At 39.9% G+C, this 14977-nt stretch overlaps 1 protein-coding gene and 1 pseudogene across 1 annotated transcript; one reads left to right on the forward strand and one right to left on the reverse strand.

Moving 5' to 3' along the window:
• Window positions 1–1749: 1749 nt before the first annotated feature.
• Window positions 1750–11962, forward strand: LOC125209575 (uncharacterized; annotated as a pseudogene).
• A 424-nt stretch (window positions 11963–12386) lies between these two features.
• LOC125216872 (autophagy-related protein 8C-like) lies at window positions 12387–14203 on the reverse strand. The gene is made up of 6 exons (XM_048118650.2): window positions 14121–14203; window positions 13934–13998; window positions 13239–13294; window positions 13087–13139; window positions 12747–12865; window positions 12387–12656 (listed from the first exon to the last, which is right to left on the reverse strand). Exons 2-6 carry the CDS (start codon window positions 13968–13970, stop codon window positions 12562–12564), a joined length of 360 nt encoding a protein of 119 aa, XP_047974607.1. The 5' UTR covers window positions 13971–13998; window positions 14121–14203; the 3' UTR covers window positions 12387–12561.
• Between the last annotated feature and the right edge of the window lie 774 nt (window positions 14204–14977).

Consider the following 14977-nt stretch of genomic DNA (forward strand, 5'->3'; position numbering starts at 1 on the left):
ATTCAAGGCTCTATCATAGTGTCATTAGTTTTAGTTTTGCGGTTAATATTGACGGCTAATTCCATAACTGTGTTCAACATAACTGGATACGGAGCAATGCCCAATCGTGACATCAGTGAGGTAATTAATTACATTATGTACTAAATTTGATAGTCAAATTTTCATTTCTTACTAATATTTTGTTTGTAGTTCTTTATAGTTGACTTTGTTATAGTTGTGATTTAAAATAATTTAAATCTCTAAATACATGTTTTGATAAAAGAATGGAACCATGCAATTGCATCATCAATGAAAAGTCAAGTCTTGATTCACTAGGGGATTTGACCTTGAGCTAAGCCTTGATATCCGGGCCGAATAAGGTCTCAATAAATCTGGAGGTCCTAGGCAACCTCAAAGCATAGTCGTGCCCGGCCAAACTCCCCGTGAAGAACAAGGGATGGATCATTATCAATCACGTGGACAACCTCACCATCTCGGGGGCGGTGTACTCGACGGGCAGGGGCAGGAAGCCTGGTAAATAAACAACTGCAAAACGAAGAAGACACGTCCGTCGAAACCAAAATGTCTACATCGACGGACATGTTTTGTTTGTCTTGTAGTCGTTTCTTTTTCAAACTTTTTGCCCTTGCCCGTTGGGGATTCCACCCCTGAGATGTTGGGGTAGTCCACGTGATCAATGCTCATCCATCCCTTGATTTTTATGGGAAGTTTGGCCGGGTCCGGATAATGCTTTAAGGTTTCCTTGGACCTCCAGATTCATCGGGGCCTTGTTCGGCCTCAATATCAAGGTTTGGCTCAAAGTCCAATCCCCTAGTGGGATCAAGACTTGACTTGTCGTTTGATGCTATCCCATGTTTCCATGCTTTTATCAAAGCCTTTATCATTTAGATTTTTAAGTTATATTAGTCCACAATTTAACACAGTCAATACTACAAATAGAATATTAGGAAACTGTGAAATTGACTATCACATTTAGTACGTCAATAATAACTACAAAACTAAAACTACTGACACTATGATAGAGCCTTGAATTTTCATTTTGTCTCTCTTTTACTAGCTATGGTTTTGTAAACTAATAATTTTTACTATATGTTTTCACAGTTTATTACATGGCTATTCATAGTTGAAGATGTGGGTAATAGAACGTGTAGATTTCCTATACATTAATGTTTGTTATTGCATATCTTTCTACAATTTAAGAGTCACACCCTAATCATCATCTACATATTGAATTATTTTGAATTATATCCATATTTTAACTAAATTTAGATATGCAAGCAATAGTGTTTGTTCTTGCATATGTTTCGCCATGTAGTGTTTGCTGGCAAGTCTGAGTGTGGAGAGCCGAAGGCGTCAGCGTGGAGGTCCTTAGGCGATAGGGTGGGGTGGTTAGGTTTCACAAAATAAGGGGGTGGGTAGTTGGGTCGAGTTAGGCTTTTCACAAAAATAGTTTAATTACACAAAAATAATACTGATCATTTATATTTATGACTAGCATTAAGCTTTTGTTAAGTAAATTTAAATAGTTATTAGGATTTGATATTAATCTCTCCCCTCCCATCAACAATTAGTTTTCCTTGAAATCTTCTTAACCCGGTAAATTATGAGGCTACTGTTTTCCAAGCAAGAAAATGAAAATCCAAATTATGAAAAGAATTGTGAAAAGGTAATAGAAATGGAGTTGATATCAGAGAATAGAATAGTTGTGATTGATGATCATCTTGTCTTGTTTCCCCTTGGAAAAATTGAATGGAAACGAGATGCCGCGGTTATAGGAAGGGCGCGTGGAGCAAAGGAGGAGGACGACAAGCTCAAGAGAGTAGTGGAGGAATTGGGAGAGAATCGAAAGGCTTTCCGGGTTGTCAAGGCCGGCCAAGAATTGAAGAAATATCCCTTCACTAAACATTAGGAAGATTTCATTTTGCACTTGCATGCACAATATGGCAATGTCTAGTCAAGGTCCATTACCTTTTCTCACTTTTGCTTTGATTATTCATTTTGTAGGTGTTAGAATTTGATAAAATGGTCTAATTGAGGATAGATGCAGCTTCTAGGTAGATCAGACAACGATATAAAATCGAAAAAATGACAGAGACAAGACAAGAAGCAAAACCATTAATACACAATGCATGCACCTTCAATCTCAGTTTGATCCATCTTTCCTAAGCAAAAGTTGAGGCAAAGAGGAATTTAAATCAACGAAGATATTTTCCACACAAGTTCATAACACCAACATTCATTCATCAAGGCTCCTGAAGAAGCTCATCTCTTCACAGCACAAATCCCATTCCATGAAAACTCCACCGGGACAAAATATATATGGCATCCAACATTTAAAAGATCAAAGTGCGTTTTGGTAGAGGAGGAGGAGGAGGAGGAGAAGAAGAAGAAGAAGAAGAAGAAGAAGAAGAAGAAGAAGAAGAAGAAGAAGAAGAAGAAGAAGAAGAAGAAGAAGAAGAAGATTTAACTAACAAAATCTTCAACTCAGAAACCTTTCTGTACCACGACTATCACACCCAATGCATTCAAACTGCAACTTGTGGAACGAGTGTCTATTACTGGACTTGTCACAGTGATGCATTAGGAATACATGATTCAAAGTCCAGAAAATTGTTTAAAGATCGATATCCATCAAATTATATAGTGGATTAAGCCTATATAATTAAACACTAGCATTCTTCATTTCACCGCAAAGAATATGATTCTCAATCCATGGAGAGAATCATGATTAGAGCCAGTAGAAGCAAAAAAGGTACTGATAACGAAGCTGATTATATATAATTAAAAGTGTCACCACAGTATTGACATTTTCTAATTAAGAAGAGTTACAGAGAATCCTTCGAGAAAGATAACCTTGATGGATAACTGGAAACATTTACAAACGTTATTAGACTATAATTTAAATTGCTACAATTTAATATGCATGGTTAGATGCCAGCTACATATTTCATATTGAAGAAGGTAACATACTTTTTATAAATACAATCATTTTGATAGTTATATGCAGTATAAGTAATATAAATATTATAACACATTAGGTTTTCCTTCTATTCCAAAAGAAATGGATTTCGACATGCGTGTGAAATAAGAAATATTATATGTCATTTAATCGACTAAATACATACGGTGATCAAATTATTATATAATTTATTTAAGCAATATATTGAGGTTAGCAATGTTTCTGGCGATGTAAATTTACTGTGATCATTTTTCTAGCCCTATTTATCAAGGGATTAGTGAAGATAACACATTCTTCATTATGTAGAACACATTTTTAATAGTTTAATGGAAATAAAGTTTGTATCGTTTGCCATGTTGTAACATGATTGTTCAACAACTTCCCAATAACGTGTGCAACGATGATATACGTTTTTTTAATGAGAAACATGCTCAAGTCTATGGTTGCGGCGAGCCATTGTTCAACCACCAGCACGTCCAAAAAGAAACACAAAACAATAAACCCGAAGCAGAAACAAACCAACTTCCTAGCCAAATCAGGTACCATAGAGACAAAAAGCCCTAAATCAAAGAAAAAAAAGGAGAGAAACAAGCAGAGAGAGCACAACACCCAACAGACGCGCCCAAGACTTAAGCCACCAAGAGAAAGCTCCGTCTACCAATACATGAGCAAGCAGAAAAGCAAGGTCAGCCAAAGGAGTGAAGTCGGCTCTACTTACCTTTTAGTCATTATCTTGGTTCTTTTTGTCTTGCTGTCAATCTCCTGTCAAGAGCTCTTGACTCTTTGGTTCTCTCCAACCCCTAACTTCAATCCACTCATCATTCATTTGTTCCGGTGAGAAGGGGAATTGTGGGCACCGACCCCGAGTCCAAATGCCAAACTCCAGAATAAGTGTTTCTTCTCGAACTCCCAATTGGGTTGAAACTCTTGAATTGTGATTTTATTCCTTATGTCCCAAACGGTCCACATAATCACAAAGAACATCGCTATCCAAAGCTTCGTATCAAACTTTCAAAATGAGCACCCAGGCTAAGAAGCATCTCATATGAATGTTCCATCAATTGCAACAATAATACCACAAATTGCTCGACATCCTACAGCTATATAGAACATTCTCCAATGTCTCTGGCTCCATCTTACAGAGAATAATTTAAACAATATACAATTTTCTGGGGATGTCAATGTAGCCCGCAACCCGTGGGCCGGCCCGAATAGCCCGTCAAATTATAGGGTTAGGGCTGAAAAAATCACAGCCCAATAAGCCCACACCCGATTAACCCACAACCCGTTAGAGCCAGACCCGAAAACCCAATTGGCTGGCCCGGAAACCCGATAAAATTTCGATCGTTCTATTTGTTTGACTCTAATTCGACATTTCATTGGTTATTTTACAATATAGATTACTAAAAAAATAACTTTCAATTTTATATATTAATTATATAAATTTTTATTACATAATAATAGATAAATAATTAGAAAGTTCAAATTCACTAAATATTATATTAAAATTTCTAAAACATGCTTTAAAATTTCTTGATGTTTATGTTTTATTTTGCATAAATCTCAATATTAGTATTTGATCATGTTTATGTTTGAGTTCAAGCATATATTTCCAATTTATCGTAACTAAATATTTTATATTATATAAATATAACTAATTTTCACCATTATTTATTGGATTGATCGCATGTTAATTTTATCGATAGCAACCTGATTAACCCGATGGGCTAGCCCGAAACCCGAGCTTTTAGGGTTAGGGTTGAATTTTTATAACGCAAAAAAATCACAACTCGATTAACCCGCAACCCGAATAGGGTTGACCCGAAACCCGATGGGCTGGCCCGATTGACATCCCTACAATCTTCATAGTTTAGGGGAGTGATCAATTGCTAACTAATTAACAATCTCAAACTAAGACTAAATCTTATACATTAGATTAGAAGATCTAGTGGTTGAAATAATGCCACATAGATTATATTTTTAATTAAGAAATTAATAAATAAAATTAGAGGGTATTAATGTCAATTCCTCTCATTAAAATCATCTTAAAACTTTAAATTTACGTAACTCTCTCGAAATAAATTATTTTTTTGCAAAAAATATATAAAATTAAAGATAATTTTATAAGGATTCCAACGAGATGTCAATTGCATATGTTCCGACGACGTTCGGATGATGAAATTTGATATTTTTATTTTAGTTTTCGTAAATGTTGATAACCAGATTTTTATCAACAAATACATCAAAAAAATCTCAATAAAACCATGTAAAAATCTCAATAAATATGTATTGATATTTTCTTGTACTAGTGTTGATATTCTTATGTCATATTGTTGATATTTATAACACACTATGTTAATAGAAAAAAACATTTACGAAAATTATCATATGATAACATAATGACGATATTACCCTTTTGTTGATATTTTGTCTACTATTTATTGAAATTCGTAAGATTTAATCTCATCCACTCAATTTAAAATCTAAGAGGGAAGATTTGATCTTGATTTTGGATTAGGGTGCTATAAGCATTAGAATATGACCCTCTTAGTTTATATATATTTATATGTAAGGCATACGCTTAATTAACTAATCCATCCCTATAATTATGGAAATATTTTTTATAAAAGAAAACTAAATAACAACTAATCTCTATAATAATACAAATCAAATTTGTTATAACATAAGTACACGATTAATTATAGGAAATACTATTAGTTAACAAGTAATCTCTAAAATTATGCAAATTATGATTAAATCTAAAAATAAGATCAATTAATCTTGAAAGAAAAAAATTAGTCAACTAACCATTATAATTGTGGAAATAAAATTTATTATAAGTCTTGATGTACGTTGATTAATTGAATTCATCAATTATGTCAAATAACTCAGGTGTAGCGAGGAATTAATCTTGTTTGATTGTATGCATTTAAAAGTTATTTAAAAAATGGAAAACTTAAAATTTTGAAATGGCATATGGAACAGATTTACTACTACTAATCGCATAAATGAGTTGTCCTGGGTCGGGCTTAGGCTAGTCCTGGGCCTGAGCCAGTCCTAGGCTGGGGTTTTGGGCCCGGGCCAGTCCTAGTTTATAAAACAACCCATTTGGAGCCTGATTGAACCATTAAGCCCAGCCTAGGCCCGCTCTATTCCACTAACAGGCCGAGACAAGAAATCATAATGCCAGAACCTTCTCCAATTCAGTTTGATCCATCTCCGAAAATACCTACATGTATCAACTACAACCTCATAGCAATACGGAATTAATTGACGAACTAAAACAAGCTAAAGCGCGGGTCAAGTCCCTCGAGCAAAAGTCGAGGCAAAGAGGAATTTCAAACAAGGCGGATATTTTCAACACAAATTCAACAAACCAACATTCGTTCATTCGCCAAGGCTCCCGAAGAAACTCATCTCTTTCCCAACACAAGTTCCATTCCATAAAAACTCATGATAGGAGTGAAAGGCCAACCGGAACTTGAGCACGAGATATGCTCTCGCTGCTGCAAAAACTCACGCTTAATCACACACCACCACACTTGTTTTTAACAATAAATAAAGGGAAAGAACACTCTTTTATTGTTGGGAACCGAAAAGGGAAATAACACTCCTCACACTAAGGCCTACGACAACAGTCGTCAAAATAAATGATCGCCTAAGAGATCATTCTATCTCACTCAACTTACAAGTATTAATAGACTATAAAACAGAAGAATAATTGAATTACATGAAAATAGGATAAAAAATAGGAACTGAAATTTCTTCCATGATCTGCTCGATGTACTACTCTATTGCGACTGCTTCCTAATTTATCTCACCCGACCAAACTACTCCTCTACTTCCTCGGTTGTGTACTCTCCACTCGTCGACCGTATCAACTGCACCGCCCGTCGAAAAAGCCTTGCGGACAAGGCTGAAGAAATGAAACTAAAGGAACCTGTCCCTTGACATCCATCACATCCATCCACGTGGCTTCATCGGTCCCCAGCCCGTCCCATTTGATTAGGACTTGGTCCACGAGCTCTCCACGCCGATGTTCAGTTTGTCTTGCCAACAACAAATCCGGCAAAAAAGGAGGGTCAGTGCTGATGAGCCCGTCGGGCAACGTGGCCTCTGCTATGGCATCCCCTATGGCACGTTTGAGGAGGGAGACGTGGAACACAGGGTGAATGCGGGACGAGGCGGGAAGCTGTAGGCGATAAGCCATGGCGCTAATGCAAGCCTCGACCTGAAACGGCCCAAAGAAGCACAGGGCCAACTTTCTGTTACGTGAAGTGAAAAGGGTGGACTGACGGTGTGACGGAATCTCAAATAGACCACGTCGCCCACACTGAAGTCGAAGTCTCGACGCCGCTTGTTGGCTGATACCGTCATCCTCTCTTGTGCTCAGCGGAGGTGATAGTGCAGCAGTTCCAAAACCTCATCGTGAGAGCGAAGAGTATCTACGACGGCCTGAGCTCGAATCTCCCCCAGAAGGAAGGCCTGCAAAGTTGGTGGAGGGCGACTCTAAACCACTTTGAATGGAGTCATGCCGGAAGCTGAAGAATGGGTTCTGGTGTTATAGAAGTACACGGCCCAAGCCAGCCACTTATTCCATTGTTTCGGCCGGTCGAATGAAAAGCACCGTAGGTATGTCTGCACGAAACGGTTCAACACCTCCGTCTTCCCATCCCTTTCGGGATGATAGGCGGAACACATCTTCAGCGCAGTTCCTGTGGCACAGAATAACTTCTTCCATAACGAGCTGAGAAAAATAGGGTTGCGATCTGACACGATCGACCTTGGAATGCCATGAAGGCGAACCACTACACTGTGACAGTTCCTCCACCTGCCGGGCGGTGAAAGAGTTTCGAAGGCCTATGAAATGTCCGTACTTAGATAGACGGTCGACGACGACAAAAATGCAGTCAATACCCCCAGCTCTAGGCAGACCGGAAACGGAGTCCATACTAATACCTTTCCAAACTCGGTCCAGAATCGGTAGTGGCTGCAAAAGACCAGCCGGAGACTTGGTTTCAGTCTTGTGCCTCTGGCATGTCGCGCAAGCCGCGACGAAGTTGGTGACTTGCTTCATCATTCCGAGCACTAAACATTTGACGTAATCCGGCGATATGTACGGTAAGCGTCGGAATGTCCTCTGGCCGTGTGACATGGAATTCCACAAGCAGCCTCGGTATCCATGGGGAGTGGGGGGAATCTCGATCCTCCCTTTGTAGGAAAGGGTGTCGTGCACCAGCTCATAGTGTAGAGAAGTTGGTCGTCCAACTTCCAACTCAGATTTAATTGTGGATAGAGCTGGGTCCGTGAAAAGTGTTGACTGAATAGTTGACCACTCAGGCCAAGACGGAAGAGAAATGGCCGATAATACCAGCGCCTCCTCATCTCTACGGGAGAGCGCGTCAGCCGCCCTATTCAGCTTGCCCTCCTTGTAGACGATGGTGAAATCATGTCCCAATAATTTCGTCGGCCAGTTCTTTTGTGTCGGAGTTGCTAAGGGGTGAGCCAGGAGTTGAAGCAAACTGCGCTGAACCGTATGAACCACAAAAGGTGGCCCAACAAGTAGGGACGCCAGTGATGGATTGCGAGCACGAGGGCCTTGAGTTCCTTCTCGTATGAAGATTTTGCCAACCAACGAGAGGATAAGGTTTTGCTGAAGTAGGCCACCAATTGGCGTTCCTGCATTAATACCGCTTCTAGACCGCGGCCTGAGGCATCACACTCAATAACGAAGTCCTTCGTGAAACCGGCATACAAAGGGGGGGTGTTGATGCTAAAGCTATTTTCAACGGGGCTGCAATTTTGCCATAGTTGCGAATGAAACGGCGGTAATACCCCGTAAACCCGAGGAACCCGCGAACACACTTCAATGACGTCGGGGTCGGCCAGCGGAGAACTGCCGAGATCTTAGCTGGGTCCATTTTAACTACCTCGAAGGACACAATGTGCCCAAGATATTCGACGTCGTCCCTACCCAGAAGACACTTCTTTGAGTTGACGACGAGGGCGTGAGATTGTAGGGCTTCAAAGACTCGCCAAAGGTGGCGCATATGATCTGCCCAAGATGTGCTATAGACAAGGATGTCATCAAAGAAAACCAAGACAAACTTGCGCAACGCTAGTCTGAAAATGTTGTTCATAAGGCTCTGAAACGTGGTCGGGGCGTTGGTGAGGCCGAACAACATAACCAGGAATTCATAATGACTAGAATGCGTTCGAAACGCGGTCTTGGGTACATCGTCGACCGCTACCCTAATCTAGTGATAGTCGGCTTTCAAATCGATCTTGCTAAACCACTTGGCACCATGTAGTTCATCGAGCAATTCTTGTATCACCGGAATAGGATATTTATCGGGTACCGTTCTTTTTATACAACTCCAGGTAGTCCATGCAAAATCTCCACGAGCCATGCTTCTTGCGGACAAGGAGGACTGGACTAGAGAAAGGGCTAGTAGTGCTTGGCTAAATCACCCCGGAAGCCAACATCTCTCACACGAGCTTCTCCATTTCGTCCTTCTGGAAATGATTATATCGGTAAGGGTGAATGGAGACGAGGTCGGTACATGGTAGGAGTGGTGTTTGGTGGTCCGTGCGATGGCGGAGTGGAAAACCCGCGAGGGCCTGTGTGATCGCGGGAAACTCCTCAATCAGATACAACAGTTGGGATCGGGACGTTTGCTGCATGTTCGAGCTGATCCCAAAGGGCTCTGATACTACCTCTCCCTCTACCAAATGGAGGAACCAGCAGTGGTCGTCTTCCTCGAGGCGTTGGAGGTCCTAGGTGGAGCAAGCGCGGCGTGTTAGAGTCGGGTCGCCCTCAATTGACACGGGGCAGCCGTCGATCTAGAAATCCATGGATGAGTGTTGCCAGTTTGCAATGACGTTGCCGAGAAAAGCAAGCCACGAGACACCCAAAATGACATCGATGTCCCAGAGGGGAAATACATAACAAGACACCACAAACCTCTCCTTCTCCAAGAATAAGGGAAACCCCCGGCAAATCCCTGCTGCACGACGCGTACTTCCATCGCCCATCATTACTGAATAGGGCGTCGTGGGAGTAATCGACAGCCGGAGCTGCTGCGCGAATTGCTCTGTAATAAAACAATGGCTTGCTACCATTACCTTGACCTGTTGTGAGTCGATTTCTCCAAATAGTTTCATACTTCCATAGTATGGGATGTATCCAGCCCATTTAGGGACAACACAGAGAGTTGTGGCTCAACTCCGTCGTCCAACACCGTGAACTCCTTAAGCTCAAAGTCATCCAACACCCCTCGTCGTCCTCGCAGATAAGGACGTTGAGAGTCTTGGGGGGCATCTGTGAGTCGGCCCGAACTATAGGCCGCACTTGACACAGGTACTAGCCGCGATATGCTTCCTATATTCCTATGGTGATACGTTCCGGAAGCGTTTGGACAAAAGTCGAGAAGAGCCAGTGGATGAGAATTGGGAGGGGGATTGGGAATATCCCTTCGAGAAGGACCGCCCTGATTGTCCTGCATGCGTGAACGCCGGAGTGGGGGAGTGGATAGGCGGTCAGCGCCTGTAGGGTGAGCCGATGCCAGCATGTCGATGTTCAGTTCTAGTTCGATGGCATCCTCATAAGTGGTGGTCTTGACGGCCTTCATTTGGAGACGGACCTTAGGTCGAAGTGCAGCCATAAAGAACCCCAAGTTTGATGACACGAAATGTCCGAGACCTGCGCGAGTCGCGCCTTGAATGCAGCCACATATTTGGCGAGGGAGCCGGTGTGTCATACTGCGGCAAAGGCTTCATATTCATCCAAAGCCCCGTTGCCCCTGAAACGTTTCATTAGTTCCCAAGCAAACCGTTCCCATGAGAGATTGGGAACTCATTTCCGCAATAACTGGTACCATGAAACTGCACACGCCAGTGCCTCCATGGCGACGCCGACCCGGTTCTTGGAAGGGGTTTCCGAGATTAAAAAAATATTGCTCTGCCCTAGCTAGCCATGCGAGGGATTCTGTGCCATCGAACGTAGGCATGGGCAACATCGATTTGCCACCCATAGGTGCTGAATTGGACTCCGAATTTTTCCGAGGCAGCGTCGTCCTCAGGTCGGGCTTTGGTCTTGAGTTTGAGCAATGCGAATCCTGCGCGCATCTCCTCGAGCATTGCGTTCAGGTTTGACCGCGTCACTTGTTCGTCAGTGCGGCGAAACTGAGCATTTAGTTCATCGACCTCCGCATTCAACAACATCTTGCTCTGTTCGAGATCCTCGGTCGCCTTCTCCAAACCATTGTTCACCGCACCAACTCCACCAGGACAAAAGATGGCATCTAACATTTAAAAGATCTAAGTGCTACAATTTTACATAAAACAGAGAAATAAGAGAGTGGAGAATGTATACAGTCAGAGATGTCGACATATTTAGACTAGAGAGCTTTTGGTAGTAGAGAAGAAGAAGATTTAATTGACGAAAGCTTCAACTCAGAAACCTTCCTGGACCACTATAACAACCAATGCAATGTGATTGCTTCAAGTTGCAACTTGTGGAACGAGTGTCTTTTGCAGGGCTCATTTGGTGAAAGGTCTCCAAGGAGTCATAGTGATGCATTTAGGTGCAGTCTACAGCCCAACTAATACAACGATTCTACATAAACTAGGAGAAGGGAGTGCCAACTAAGCTATCGTGTCGAATATTTCCAGTGTAGCTTGGAACAAGAACTTTCAGATGGGCTGGATACAAGATTTTTAGAAAGTAATCTTGGTGCAGAACACTGCAGTGGATCTGGTTGAATGTAGCAATTTGGTGAGTCAGCCAATGGTGGTCCATGAGTCCCTGGGACGCCACCATTACTCTCTCCAAACCTCTCGCAAATATTCAGCTCCAACACACTTCTGTCAATCAACCTTTATACAGGACCCATATCAGAACACACAATAGGAGAAGAAACCTGTAAACAAGAATTGGTAGATAACTTGTGGGTGGAAGAAGATGAAAATTTATTTTTAGATAGATATTTCTTCACTTGTTAACACACCACTCAGACAGTCAGACTAATAACTTGGCTTGAGTTTTTCCAGTGATTAACATCTAAAACTTCAAATTCAATAGCTAACTTGCATCATAGAAGATGGTAATGCTTGAAACTCAACCTAGATCTATCTTTACTGGGAAACTTATGAGTACTAATTCTCAGGTAAGGAAAAAGCTTCTGGAGTTTCAGAAACAGGCACTTACTATGGATGATAGGTTGACTGTATAATATTATATAGTGTTGAGTGATTTAAGGAATACATGATTCAAAGACCAGAAAACAAACCCATCAAATTGTATGGTGGATTAAGCCTAAATTAGGAAACACTAGCATTCTCCATTTCCTCGAAAAGAATATGATTCTGAATCCATACAGTGGAGAGAGTCAAGATTAGAGACAGTAGAAGCACTAAACAAAATAGGTACTGATAAGGAAACTGATTATATATAATTAGAAGTGCCCACCAAAGTATTTCCATTTTCCAATTAAGAAAAGTTACAGAAAATCTTTCGAGAAGGATAACTCCTTTATGGATAACTGAAAATATTTACAAACGTTATTAGACTATATACATGGCTCCTCCACCGAGCTTCAACCTCAGAGCAATCCAAAAGTGTTCTCCCCACTGTAAGTCATGTATAGGAACCCATCCTCATCTTTGTTTTCTTCATAGATAGCAGACATCATCGCAGCTGTTAAAAAGGAAGCATGTATTAAAAAAGACAACACAAACAAGGACAAGCAAAAGAATACTTGAATAAGACATCTAATTTTTCCTTTACCAGTAGGAGGAAGCACATTCTTCACAAAGATAAAGATGGCTTTCTCAGCACTGAGCTTAATTCTTTTGCGGACAACATACACAAATTGCCCGACAGTCAGATCAGCAGGAACAAGATATCTGCATTTTTTCAATGAAAAACATCAGCAAAAGATGGAATCTAGTCAGGAATAAACAAGTTTTTTAGTGCCTAAACTAGCTGCAGCTAGTACCAGTTTCTAGATTACAGTTTCATTATCAAAAAATGTGAGATGTGATGCTGAAATTACTAGTACACAAATAAGCATATAAGTCCCGCTAGACACTATGAAGGGCCCGGGTATGGGAATATTGTAACTAACTTTTTCTTGTCAATATCAGGGATGTCACTTCTTTCAGCCTTCTCCACAATGACCTGAATGAGAAACAAAACTTAGTATACAACATTAAGGGGGGCAAGCGGATTGAGTATCCAAACATAAGTGCAAATAAACAAAAATCGACTACTTAGTACCGGGATTCTGTCAGGGTACTTCTCCCTAATACGAGCAGCTTCAGCCTGTCGCCTTTCTGCACCATGTAAAACATTACTATAATGTCCACAATCAATGTATATAATACAAATTTTAAGCGAGAGCAAGAATAGATGCAAAAATCATAGTTATATTTTATCATTAAAGCATACAAAACAGAAAAACAATGGTAAACACAACTACACCAGGCCCTTCACCAGTAAGATTTCTTCCTTGTAAATAGAACACATGAAGACTCAACAAAATGTAAATAAGGGGGCATATACAGCCACACTTAACCATTTGATAAACTGAATTGCAGCATCAAGACTTATTAACTACAAACCACATCAAATTAAACTCACCGAGATGAAATTTTTTAAATTTCACACCAAGCAAGTAAATAAACAAAGCAGGAAACAGTCGATTACCCTATTTCACACCAAGGAATTAAATAAACAAAGCAGGAAACAGTCGATTACCCTAAATCACATACAAAACCCCCAATTATTTGATACAGATCATACCGATTTTACAATCGATTAAACGTAGCAATTAACACACATATGAAAACTCGATCCAGGATCAGTGAAGCGGTTAGCTAAAATTAAAATCGAAATTGAATGCCATAAAAATAAAAATCTACCAATCAAAAAGGGAATTAGGGTTGAGTCAACGATCAGAAAAGGGATCATACCGAGAGGGTGCTCCAACTTGAATGAGCTTTTAGCCATGGCGTCCGGCGACAGCAATCTGATTAGCCTAACAGCAAAAGGAAAAGAATTCGAAGAAAATTAGGGATCGAATTCGAGAAGTGATGATGGTTGTTCAATTGAATCCTTAAATAAAAGGGAAAACAAAAAAAATAAAGACTTGAGCCCTACGTATACGCGACAAGAGAATGAGTGTAGGCAACACTTTCTACTTCTCTCTCATATTTATATAACCAAATTTGTAATCTCTTTTTAAATAAAATAAATTAGAATAGGTCAAAATGCGATGGAAAGATCGAGATATATTACAAGGTTTCGATATCAGATTTATTCGTATATTTTTCAGATTTCTCGAGTGAGAGATGGATTCAAATCAGGATATTATGCACAAAATCTGAAAGAACATCAAACATATTTAAAAATTCATAATTAATTAGCCATAAATGTTTAAAAACTGAAAAATTACCTGGTTTTAGATTTTTAAGCGAAAATGCTTTGTAGTCATTTTAAGAACTTGATTCACATCGGATTTATGAGACTATTGCGCTGAGAGTTTAATAAAATTTTGTCTGAATTTATGTCCTGTAAATTTAAACTTCCTTGGTCCTGTACTCATATGGGTTATTTAAGATTATATTTCATGATTAAATATGCACTGTTATATTTGACTCTTGAGATTGGTAAATTTCGTATCCAAAAGAAATGCTCCAACTACCTTGAGACAAAGGGAGTAAGTCATAGTCATCCTCTCCAACTAAAATAATCCAATAATTTAATACTAGATTTAATTTAACTTCCTTTGATTATTGATTTTAATTACCTTCCCGTTTAGATTAATGAATGAATTTTTCTCGAGAAGATCCCGAATTTCTGTTAGTTCTTGTTAAAAGATCGTGGGGTAGTGTATAATAATTCAAGCAAGCTAATAATAGTTGAAAGAGTGTTTTCTGCAATAAAATTTATCTAAGTTTAAGCTGCGAAATAAAATGAGATGATGGATTGAACGACATCTTGATGGTATACCATAA

Source organism: Salvia hispanica, chromosome 3 (genome assembly GCF_029641045.1).
Source record: "Salvia hispanica isolate PSC_SH4W2 chromosome 3, Shi_PSC_v1, whole genome shotgun sequence".
In the NCBI taxonomy this organism is placed as follows: Eukaryota; Viridiplantae; Streptophyta; class Magnoliopsida; order Lamiales; family Lamiaceae; genus Salvia; species Salvia hispanica.

Bases quoted from the DNA above. Each gene is read 5' to 3' on its own strand.
- LOC125216872 (XM_048118650.2), bottom strand. From the start codon at position 13,970: ATGGCTAAAAGCTCATTCAAGTTGGAGCACCCTCTCG. The intron at 13,295-13,933 runs GTATGATCCCTT...TACATGGTGCAG, and splicing joins CAAGTTGGAGCACCCTCTCG to AAAGGCGACAGGCTGAAGCT. The intron at 13,140-13,238 runs GTACTAAGTAGT...TTTCTCATTCAG, and splicing joins AGTACCCTGACAGAATCCCG to GTCATTGTGGAGAAGGCTGA.